Source organism: Cygnus olor, chromosome 1 (assembly GCF_009769625.2).
Source record: "Cygnus olor isolate bCygOlo1 chromosome 1, bCygOlo1.pri.v2, whole genome shotgun sequence".
Taxonomy (NCBI): Eukaryota; Metazoa; Chordata; class Aves; order Anseriformes; family Anatidae; genus Cygnus; species Cygnus olor.
Window position 1 is genome coordinate 209201005 of NC_049169.1, and position 12514 is coordinate 209213518.

General features: G+C 52.2%; 1 protein-coding gene across 1 annotated transcript; it reads right to left on the reverse strand.

The window, feature by feature from the left end:
- Positions 1–6564: 6564 nt before the first annotated feature.
- On the reverse strand, positions 6565–7539 carry LOC121077566 (olfactory receptor 52B2-like). Its single transcript, XM_040572900.1, has one exon. The coding sequence runs from the start codon at positions 7537–7539 to the stop codon at positions 6565–6567; it is 975 nt and encodes a 324-aa protein (XP_040428834.1).
- Between the last annotated feature and the right edge of the window lie 4975 nt (positions 7540–12514).

The following is a 12514-nucleotide window of genomic DNA, read 5'->3' on the forward strand; positions in this document are numbered from 1 at the left end:
CCTTCTGAACCGCCTGGCACTGGGGACTGCTATTTTAGATGATATGGAGAATTTACAGGTGAACTTCTGCAGTAGCTCCGAGCCAGTGCTCCTCAGGTATTAGGTGGTCACCAGTCAGACCCCACGCTGTCCTGCAGTGGTTATACTGTGTCCAGCACTGACAGTTGTGCTCCTAGCTCCATCCCAAGAGCACTGTGGTTGTCACCAGCTTGTTGTCCCCAGGTAGTGCTAATTGGGTGGGGACTGCACGAGCCCTGAAGACCTCTGGGTTGTCCCCAGAGCAGCCTTGGTGAATCAGCTGAAGCATTCCCCCCCACACCCCCCAAACATGACAGCTTGTGCAAAATCACTGCCTGCTCCTGACTCCTGAAGGCTTCCCAGGGCCATAGGATCATAGAAACATAGAATCATTATGGCTGGTCCAACTGTCCCCCAACCACCAGTATCACCCACTAAACCATGTCCCTAAGCACCACGTCCAACCTTTCCTTGAACACCCCCAGGGACGGTGACATTACCACTTCCCTGGGCAACCAATTCCAATGCCTGACCGCTCTTGCTGAGCAGAAATGTCTCCTCATGTCCAACCTGAACCTCCCCTGGCACAACTTGAGGCCATTCCCTCTGGTCCTATCACTGGTTACCTGTGAGAAGAGGCTGACCCCCAGCTCACCACCCCTTCCTTTCAGGCAGTTGCAGAGAGCAATAAGGTCTGCCCTGAGCCTCCTCTTCTCCAGACCAAACCTCCCCAGGTCCCTCAGCCGCTCCTCACAGGACTTGTGTCCCAGGCCCTTCCCCAGCTTCGGAGCCCTTCTCTGGACACGCTCCAGGGCCTCGATGTCCTTCTGGTAGTGAGGGGCCCAAAGCTGAACCCAGCACTCGAGGTGCGGCCTCACCAGAGCAGAGCCCAGGGGGACGATCACCTCCCTGCTCCTGCTGGCTGCACTACTCCTGACACAAGCCAGGATGCCGTTGGCCTTCTTGGCCACCTGAGCACACTGCTGGCTCATGTTCAGGCGAGCATTAATCAGCACCCCCAGATCCTTTTCCTCTGCACAGCTTTCCAGCCACTCTGCCCCAAGTCGGTAGCGCCGCATGGGGTTGTTGTGGCCAAAGTGCAGGACCCAGCACTGAGCCATGTTGAACCTCATCCCTTGGCCTCTGCCCATTGACCCAACCTGTCCAGGTCCCTCTGCAGGGCCTTCCTACCCTCCAGCAGATCGACACTTCCCCCCAACTCGGTGACATCTGCAGACTTACTGAGGGTGCACTCAATTCCCTCATCCAAATCATCAATAAAGATATGAAAGACGATGGACCCCAACACCGACCCCTGGGGAACGCCACGGGTGACTGGTTGCCAGCTGGATTTCACTCCGTTCACCACTACTCTCTGGGCCCAGTCGCCCAGCCAGTTTTTAACCCAGCAAGGAGTGTACCTGTCCATGCCATGGGCTGCCAGCTTCTCCAGAATACCGTGGGAGACCGTGTCAATGGCCTTGCTGAAGTCTAGGTAGACTACATCAACAGCCTTTCCCTCATCCACCAGGTGGGTCACCTGGCCATAGAAGGAGATGAGGTTCGTTGAGCAGAACTTGCCTTGCAGGAACCCATGCTGACTGGGCCTGATGCCCTGGCTGTCCCACACATGCTGTGCAAATCCACTCAAGATGACCTGTTCCATCACCTTCCCTGGCACCAAGGTGAGGCTGAGACCTCAGTGGCCATAGAGGTGCCAGCAGGGACAAACCAGGTCCTGTCCATCACGTGTGAGTTTGGAAGTCATTGTCACACCTGGACTGAAAGTGCTTGGTGAGCAGGTCCTGTTTCAGCTTTTTGTGGCACACAATGGAGAATTTGGGAGCTCAGAGGTGGAGATCAGCAAACATTGCTGCTGCAAGCTTTTTTAGCTGATTTTGTCCTCATTTCCAATGTTTCCTCATTTCCAATGTTTCCTCATTTCCAAGGAGAGCAATGGACTTACTGGACTGATGTTTCTGCTCCAGAAACCTGCAGAGAGACCCTGAGCAGAATGGGCACTGGGGTCAGAGGAAGAGCCGCCTCGCGCTGCCCGGGAACCCTGGGGACCAGCAGGGACTTCCCATACATCAGAACAAACCAGTGAAGGCAGGACAGCTTACAAGGATGTGCTGTGTATTGCCTGCCAGTTATGGAGTGTACTGGGGATTTTTATTAATTAACATTTGCTAATCATTATGATGATGGAGGTGAGATGCAGTAAAACCGTTAAGCTTTGCCACCATAATTTATTACCCACAGCGATCTGCAGATGAAGAACAATTAATAAAGCACCATTGTAGACGGCAGCAAAAGGAATGGAAATGCGGTACTTAAACAGAGAACACTTAAGGCTTTGTTCACGCTGAATGCCGTGCTTATCTCGGCCTCTGTTCGGTGAAGCACTGAAATGCAGCTGAAGAGCATTCGTAATAAAAGCGTATGCTTAGGGCTTGACTCAGCGCAGACCTGAAGCCTGGTCTCAGTTCGGGCCCGTGCTTGAGTCCCCTGAGCATGGAAGCGTGGTAAGCCTGCCCACACACTCACTGGGGACTGAGTCTCTTCTAGTGACTCCATTGACTTCCCCTTATGTCCCAAATTTTTTGAGATTTCATTTACATTTTACGTATGCTACAACTACGAACAACTTCAGCCAAAATCCCTTCCTCCTCCCCAGGAAAGGGTACTTGTAGTCCCAACATGCCTACAAACAGCCCACATCAACTGAGCTAAAAAAAACAAAACAAAACAACAACAACAATAAAAAATAGGTCTGTTGAGAGAAATTAAATTCGAAGTGCAGAAGTTCTGGCTTCACAGTTCCTGTGAGTTATTAAGCTAACATTTTAACCATGTTAGAAATATAAATCTTCCTGATCAACGGGCTAATATCCCATTATGCATGCCCTTTGGACATTAATTGCTGAGCTGGTGATTCATTGACTTAGGGACATTTTCCCATGCAGGCTGCTCCCTGACCCAGCCACCACATCCATCCAGGGAGCAGAGCAGTGCCAGGGCTGGGAGCTTCAAACTGGGTCCTCACTCGTATTAAGCTGTTCCTGGAAAGCCAGAGAACCAGAAGGGTACAAGGAATGAACTCACCTGGTACACACAAAGCCCATCCCTACCTAGCTGACTACTAAATCCAGGTGAAAATGGGGGTACCTGCAGGAATGCCTGCCCCTGAGGGGTCCCCCTGAGCGCTGCAGGACCACACGCTGGAGCGGTCCAAGTGTCAGCGGGTCCTGAGATCAGTGATGTTCTGGTCACTGGGGTGCCAAGACCCAACACATGGGCCAGCAGTTGCCTGTTGTTGATCCCTATGTATTTGCGTTATTCATACTTGGTTTGGAAGCTCTTTGAAGCAAGTCTATTGCTTTGTGTCTCATCTGTGCAGCACCTGCCCAAGGCAGTGCCACCTCCTCCCTAACTCCAGGCTGTTGGTGTTGGCATGAGGCTCCTCCTGGACATTTATAAAGGGGCCCTTCACAGCACCACTGCCTGGTGTGCTTTGAGCATGCACGCTTGTTGTGCTTAGCATGTGCTTAAGTTCCTCAATGAGGGAAGGCAAGAAAAGGGAAGCAGTGAAGAAGGCAGCAGAAATAACCACGAGTTGGACCATGTAACCAAGATACCATGGTGCAGAATTGTCTTTTAGTATTGACAAATTCGGGTGGCAGATAACTGCTACTCGAGCTGGTTAGAAAGCTTTCAGGAGAAAACAGCAGCAGAGGGCTGCTTTGTCAACCAGTTCTTGTTTCCGGTTAGGAAACCCCTGATTCAGCAAATAAGTCTCTTGCTGTCACGAGCTTTCCAGCACCTCACCACAGCCTCCAGTCTGCTGTAACCCCTGCCCCAAAGACCCTAAAGCATCTCATTTCAGCCCAAATGTATTCATGTTCTGCCTATACCAGCTTGCTCTCCTGACACATTACCTTTGAGACAGCTCTGTCTCCTATTAGAAATCATGTGGGCTGCTCTGTGCAAATATTCTTTCTTTTTGCTAAGAGAGACACATACATATTTTGAGGACATTAAAAAAGCCCAGCAATACAAACAGCTTTTTAACCAGCTCCGTTATCATCACTGTTAAGCAAACAGATCTTAGTGAATGCTTCCATTTCCATTGTGCCTGTCACAGGTTTCCCCGATTTGATGAAATCAGAGAATACCCAAAGAAAACAAGAAATATGCTGAAAGAGTAAAGCACTTTTTTTTTGTTTTAAATTCTGAAATTGTGATTCTTTCCCTCTCTTTTGGAGCTGCAGTTGTGCTATTGGGATGCCCAGAGCAGAGCAGGGTTTGGGTGGCTGCAGCCCTGTTGTCTCCTACGTCCTTCAGCCGTGAGCCAGCTGGGTCCTGCAGAGCTTTCTTGCTCCTGCTCTCAGCCCTGGGTTCTGGCTCGTGCCAGACCAGCCTCAGCCACTGGCTCCTGGCCCCTCGTGTGGGGCACAAGATTTTGTGGGACACATAGATAAGGTGAGCTCTCCAAGAGAGACGCCTCTGGCGTCCAGGCATGCGGCCACCTCTGGGGAAGCTTCCCCAGGTCTGGAATGGCTTTGCAGCACGGTCAGGCTGTGGGCTTGGCATGTGCCCACTGCCCTTTTGCTCAGGGATAAAAGGATGTTCTGCAGTAACATGGGATGGTCTGGTCCATTGACACGAGTACACCAGACACTTCTCCAGGTCCTACAGCTGACATGGGGCCAGAGCATGCCGGATCCTAGCACTGCTGTGGGAACTGGACTGCAGAGTGTGAGCCTTCAGGCATTACTGAATTACCCAATTACTGCATTTAAAAGACTGGCAGTTTCCCAGCTGAGGAAGGCTGTCACTGGCCAGACTCAGGAAGCCCCTGAGCTTAACAGCAGCACTAAAAAGTGCCCAGACTCCCATATCTCTGAGTAACGTGTATGAGACATGGAGTAAACAATAGGTGCAATGCAGAAAGGAGAACCAAGTGTTTATCTCAACTTCCCACCCAGTAAAACACAAAGGAAAACACGAAGGAAAGGTCTCCATGCTCTGGTGCATCCCCTCCTCCTCCTCATCCCAGCAATGCTAATGGGTTACGGCAGTTTTGGCATTTAACTGCTGAGCCAGCATGGCCACCAGGACCCTGCTATGAGGATGACAGAGGACCAGTCCCATCCTGGCTGGACTGTGGCTGCTGCTGACAGAGTCACCATGGTCCTGCACTTCATAACAACACGACAAAAGCCCACCTTGAAAGTGGTGCAGAGCACACAGATCTTTCAGCTGGAGACCTGAAATTCCAGCAAGCTTCCCCCTGAGGTCTGCCGTGCTGCCTCCACTCCCTTCTGCCCATGGGACCCTCAGCAGTGCCCGTGCGCACTGCATCGGGATGAGAGCCTCTCCTTCTGATTCTGCCATGCATGAGATTCACCGCAGGGGAGGCAGCAGATGAGTTTGCCCTGAAAGCCTGCATTGCTGTCTTTGCTGAGGAAGGAAGAGGTAAGGAAAAGGGCTCTCCTTGCTGATCAGATTGACAATGAAATTACACTCTGATTGTATACAGGTGTGCAGAACTGCCCTGCTGCTCCTCCAGCAATATCTAGTGCTCACTCTGTGTCTTTTCATTGAGGCAGATTGCCACTGGCTTCAGGTAAAACAAGGTATTATTGACAGCCTTAGGTAGACCTTGGGTAACAAGGCATTATTGATTGATACAACTGGTACATACACCAATGTGAGGAACAAGAAGAGGTTCAGCAAATCTCTTTCGGTGTTCAAGGATAAATCAAACGTACAGCAACAACGTGGTGGGTCATCAGACAGCAGTACGGGCAGGAAAGGATCTTGAAGTGTGCTGTACCTCACACTGGGCACTGCAGTAGTGCAATGTTTTTGCAAAGAGAGAAATGTTCCTACGGGATGGGGCGGGGGGGGGGTAGACCATTGTCCCTCTGCTGTCCGTACTAAAGCCTTGAATTCAGTTTTGGACATTGTGGTTTAATGGATGTTTCCTTTAAACACAGGGCAATAGAGCCCATCCAGACCTCACAGGGCTCTCAGCATGTAAACACGTTCAGCAGTGGAAGGTTCTGGGGTCCCTCTGCAACGCAAGCTGTGCCTGTGAGGACAGGAGGGCAGATCGTTATCTGCACCACGGTAAGCAGCGCTGCGACCATCCTGCGGTGGGTGGCATACCAGGCTCTGCTCTGATGACCAGCGAGGTGCTCATGGTCTAGGCACTAACAAGTGAAGGAGCAAACAGAAATGAAGCTGTAGGACAGCAAACAAAATAAGGCAACGGTAAATGAGCACGCACGAGTCTTGATGCTCCTCACCTGACCTGTTTGCCCCAGTCTCTGCCAGATGGAGCACTCAGGGGCAGCATCTTTAGGAGAAACCAATAGCAACGAACAGGCTGATGAGCCAAGCTCGTGTTTCCAGAAACCCCATCACCCTCAGCTTCTCCAGAACCTCTTAGGCAAGTCTGTTCCTCCAGGGCGAGAAGAGCAGCTGCTCCTGGCCCTGCAGTCCAGACCCCGTCCTGCATCCCCCTTCCTTCTGCCACGCTCAGCAGTGGCCCCCCCTGCTGGGACAGGAGCACTGCCCAGCGGGGCAGAGGAGGCGGACCACGCGCTCCCGGATCGGCCGCGTCCTCACCCCGTACACGATGGGGTTGAGCATTGGTGGGACCACCACGTAGAAGTTGGCCAGGAGGATGTGAACGTGACCTGGGATGTGGTGGCCGAAGCGGTGTGTGAGGAAGGAGAAGAAGGCGGGCATGTAGAACATGAGGATCACGCAGAGGTGGGAGCCGCAGGTGCTCAGGGTTTTGAGACGGGCCTCTGGGGATGGCAGCCGGAAGATAGCCCTGAGGATGAGCACGTACGAGACAGCAATGAGCACGACATCCAGGCCGGAGGAGAGAAGCGCCGTCGTCAGCCCATACCAGACGTTGGCTCTTATGTCGGCGCAGGCCAGGCGGGCGATGCCCATGTGCTCGCAGTAGGTGTGGGGCATGATGTTGTGCCCGCAGTAGGGCAGCCGCTTCAGCAGGAAGATGGGTGGAAACATGATGCAGAAGCCCCGGACCACGGCAGTCACTGCTATCTTCCCAATCACTGAGGGCGTTAATGTGGTTGAGTACCGCAGGGGGTCACAGACAGCAACATAGCGGTCGAATGCCATAGCCAGCAGGACAGACGACTCCACAATGAAGCTGAAGTGGGTGAAGAACATCTGAGTAATGCAGGCATCAAATGAAATTTCTCTGGCACTGAACCAGAAGATTGCCAGCATCTTGGGCACTGTCGTGGTTGAAAGCATGAGGTCAGAAACAGCCAGCATCGCGAGGAATAGGTACATGGGCTCATGGAGGCTCCTCTCCGTGATGATGATGAAGAGGAGGACGGAGTTGCTGAACACTGCAGTGATGTACATCAGACAGAAGGGGACAGAGATCCAGATGTGGGACTCCTCCATGCCTGGGATGCCTGTCAGGACGAAGGTGATGGGATCAAAGCTGCTTTCGTTGAGCTCATACATGGTGCTGCTGTGCCCACTGTCAGTATGATTCTGCTATCTATGAGAAAGACAACAGGATAAATGCCTGGCAAGCCAGGTGTTGCTGGCAAGCCAGCAACATGCTGCAGGCCAGCCCATGCCCACATCCAGACATGTTAAAAACAGTGCATGCAATGTCCTAATTGCAACTGAGCCGTTCATGATGCCAGGGCCTCACTTGGTGCATTTCGCTGTATGGATGGATTTATTCATTATTCCCCATCAACCCTGATGAACTGTGTCTGCAAGAAAAACATCTCTGTCCCTCCTCTTGCACTGTGCAACAGGTCAGGTCCTATATATCTCTACTTTATACACTATCACAAAAAGGCTTGTAAAGTCACCATTATTTGCCTAGTCACAGCCAGTGGGCTATGTTCAGCTTTATTGTAGTGTGTGTTTCTTCAGGCAGACAAACTAATAGTGTCTTGATACGTTCAGATCAGTGACCAGTTCATTTCTGAGAACTCCTTGTAGAAACTGTTAAAACTGGCATAAAAACTGTACTAGCTCCAACATGGCTCGGTGTCTTGGGTGTGACTGACATACAACATGACATGCCCCTCGAACTTCTACCGGACTTTTTTCTCCCCGAATTTCCACCCATAGAAGCATGTTTGTCTATTTGCAAATGATGCGAAGTGCTTTGTTTTTTAAACAAGAGTGCCTCCTGCTCATCCCACGGGGATTACAGAGCCAAAAACAGCAGACGAGGCCCTGGACAACCTGATCTGGTGGGTGGCATCCCTGCCCATGGCAGGCAGGTTGGAACTAGATGATCATTAAGGTTCTATGAAAACTGATTTGATTTGGACCAACGCTAAACCTTCCATCTTCAGACACACTTGCAGACAGTTTTGTTTTTATTCCAGCTGTGGGTATCTGAGTGCATGACATGTTGGTATTTCTCAGCATTTTCATGAAGAAGGGAAGTTGTCCTCTATGAGCCAGAAGTCCAATGAAAGCATCAGTCAGTATAGAGACCTCCAGCACATCATGAATATTTATCCAAATACTTCTTCCATTACTAAAGTCACGTAGAATCATAGAATGGTTTGGGTTGGAAGGGACCTTAAAGATCATCTAATTCCAACCCCCCTGCCATGAGCAGGGACATCTCCCACTAGATCAGGTTGCTCACAGCCTCATCCAACCTGGCCTTGAGCACTTCTTGTGACGGGGCTTCCACAGCTTCTCTGGGCAACCTGTGCCAGTGCCTCACCACTCTCATGGCAAAGAGTTTCTTCCTTATGTCTAATCTAAACCTACCCTTTTTTAGTTTTGTTTAAAGCTAATCCCCCTTGTCTTATCACTATGCTCCCTGACAAGAAGTCCCTCCCCAGCTTTCCAGTAGCTCCCTTTAGGTATTAGAAGGTTGTTACAAGGTCTCCCCGGAGCCTTCTCTTCTCCAGGCTGAATAACCCCAACTTCCTCACCCTGTCTTTGTAGGAGAGGTGCTCCAGCCCCTTGATCATCTTTGCGGCCTCCTCTGGACTCGTTCTAATACATCCGTGTCCTTCCGGTGCAGGGGGCCCCAGAACTGAACACGCTAATAACTCAACAGAGACAGATAAAGATAGGCTAGATCTAGAATAGTAAATTAAATGAACCTGGGAACATTCCTGGGCACCAAAAGCCTGCTGGTGCCTGAATGCATATGGTCAAAGCAGTCCAGCAAGCCCTTACGCCTCCCCTTCTGGTGATATGGAAACAGATTTCTCTCACCTGCCAATTTACTGCCTCTGGTTCTTTCCAAACAGGAATGCGGTGCCCCAGGCGCCGATGTTAGCACAAAGCAGTTCACCCCAGCAGCCCCAGCACGAGTGAGGAGCTCAGCCCCAATAGGCACGGGGCAGCAGGGGGACCTTCCCCATCCTGAGCTGCAGCAGGAGCATCAGCCTGGCAGCTTGTGGGCATTTAAACTGCATGTGAATTAAAGATTAACCACAGGTAATGCTCTTGAGGTGAGTCAAGACATTTCCTGCTTCTCCATCATTTGCATTGCGAGTGTTTCCATGCTCTCCCTGCCCAGGCACAGGCTGCATCGCAGGCTGACAGCAGAGCCGGCCGCGTGCCTACAGCCAGGGAGCTGGTGCCCAGGTCATGTTGTGTCCCCCAAGGAGCAGCCGCTGTCTTGTGCTGGTGAAACCTCCCAAAACAGGCTCTGAGTTCTGCCTCCCATGCCCCGTGCCTCTGTGGGAGGGGTTCCTCCCTCAGGCTCCAGCCCTTGGTCAATGATCTACAAAAGCCTGAGAGTGGCTGCAAGCACCAAGCTGGCTTGATCACATTGCAAAACAGCAAAGGCTGCAAAAATTTCTGCCCAGGTTGAACTGCTGGACTGAACTAGCACCAACTGGAAACCCAGAAACACCAGGACTGCATAATTTATAATACACCATTACTGCAAAGTCATTTTTAAAGTACGTGATGGTTGCAAAGAAGGAACTGGAACAGCAGCTCTGTTCAAAGGATGCAAAAAAAAATAATAATAAAAGATTATTTGAAAGTCAGATATTGCCTGCAACCAACATGTCAAAGATCCATCAATGCTGCAGAAAAATGGGTCTGAACTCATAGGACTCTTATGAACTGATTATTTCTTTCCACCAAGAACCAAAGCAAAATGATTCAGAGTAATTGTATTTTTTTGGATGAAATCAAGGAGTATGAATTCTTGGCCCTGCAGTGAAACGTTCATCATTCAGTGATGGCTTGCTCTGTTTCACTGCTGTGGTGTCTCAGGCTCAGAACAAAAGGCAACCGGGGTGGGCAGGCAGCTGGGAGCTGCCTCCAGTGTGTCAGCGGTCGCACAGCGCAGGTCTCCTGCCTCCAGCAAGCTGCCCGGCCCGGCCACAGCCCGTGCTGCATGAGCTGCGCGCCTCATCCACCCAGAGAACACCCAGAAAGCTCTGGGTGCTGTGCACGCCATCAGTAATGCCTCGCTTAGTCCTGCCCAAGTTGCTGCCAGAGTTTGCTCAGGAAGAGGGGTCTGCTCCTAAAGCACTGCAGCAATTCCCAGTTTGGGCAGGGGCTTCCAGGAACACCATGGCTGGGAGGGGTCGGCCCCGCCAGGCAGGGCTGTGCTGCCGCTGGCTGCTGCTGGCCCCTGGGCGTGGGGATGGGGGCACCGAGAACCTCCCGCCACGTCCCAGCTGCTGCCCCGCTCTGTGCCGGACCACAGCGTGTGGCGACCGAGGACGTCCCAAGGAGACCCCGTTTCTGCAGGAATGCTCCAAGTCTCCTGAACAGCTCAGTGTCTGGAAGGGCTTGTGCCAGCAATGTGCCGGTTCCCGCTGGCTGCTCTGGTAACGCTGATCACTCTCCCATCAGACCATGCCTTGCATCTTGGAACCTGCACATGCAGGAGTTCTTCCAAGCCCATGTGGCAGGTTCATCTTACCAGTGCATCTTTTCTAATTTCCTTTTATTTCTCTCCCTGTGGTTTCTACAGAATAAAGCTGGGCAAAGCTGTTCAGCCCAAAAGCGCAGGGCTTGTGAGGAAGAGCCATGCCAATTCCCGGCTCCTGGAAATGGGCAGTCGGCACACAGAGAGCACAGCACCTGCCCAGCCCCGTGGCAGCACTGTCCCCCTGCTAGCCCAGGTCACTGTGGCTGTTTTGAGCCCTGTAGGGGAGAGCCCCTGGGGGATGCTTCTTTCGCCTTCCCCTCTGCTGTCTTCCTCCTGCCATGAGCAGCAGGGTCTGCAGGCCCCTCGAGAACCCAGGTGCTGTGTCAGACCCTGGCAGTTTGGAGGGATGATCGCACCAGGCAGAGGTGACACAGGCGCGTGCTGCAAAGCCACACCTGAAAATGCTTGCTTACAGACCTGTGGGCAACCTGCAGACTCACGCAAAGAACTTTAGTATGTTGTTCAGTGAAGTAATGTGGTAGAAGGATTAAGAAAAACCAAACTAAGTTTGTTTTCACCCAGTTCATAATATAATTGTTAAATATCTTGCTCGGCAGGTATTGCAGACTCCACAGCAGCAGGGGGACTCAAAACAAAGCTACAGAAACAGTTGTCACCTGAGCTCTGATCGCAGTGGAGAGTTCTGGATGGGCAGCAGTGTCTCATCCTACAGGGCAGTGCAGGAACATGATGCGGGCATGGGGGGCTGGATGCAGTGCTGCACCCCAGCTCATCCCACCCGGTGCCTGGGGCAGATCCTGGCACGGCACCTGCAGCCAGACCTTTTTGGGCATGCTTGCTGGGCACTGGAGGACATTTCTCTGCATCCCTGGCAATGCAGATTTGCAGCTCTTGCACATTCCTGTGCACTTATCACTGGTGTAGACACACAGCCAGGAGGAAATGTGCTCATGAGCACGGCTCTGGGGTCCCAGTTTTCAAAAAATTCCTGCAGACAAACAGCTTCTTCCCTGCTATGTACCTCTTGCTGTCACCAGGCTGGGGCAGGGGTGACAAGTGCAGCATCGCCAGCAGCTCAGCTGCAGCACCGAGCAGCCACCCCCCTGCAGTGCCAGCCATGGAGCGCGGGGCCTGAGGACGCTGAGGCACAGCCAAGCAGAACGCCACCCCCGGCCCCTCGCTGATGCACCACTGGGGAGCACTTGTGCAAAACAAATGCCACTGTCCCCTTCCTTGGAGCACATTCCAAACCCACCGCACGCCTTGGTTGTACCCAGGGCCCATTTCCTGTTGTGGTGCTCTGAAATAAAGCCCCTGATGAGCTGTCCCAGGCAGGCAGCTCCTTACGCAAACCTGGCAGGCTCAGCTGGTGCCCGCTGTGCTGCGCTGAGGGATGTTGGCTGATGAAGCTGCCACATAATAGAAACAGGCCCTGCTTCTGCCATACCTGCTGTGGGGAATCTTCCAGTTCCAGAGCTTGGTTCACAGCCCTTTAATTCAGGAGGAACTTTGGCCCCCACCCAGCACGATGTGCTCTGAACACCTTCTCCACACCCTGCAGCACTCCCAGCAGCAAAGCACGGAGCT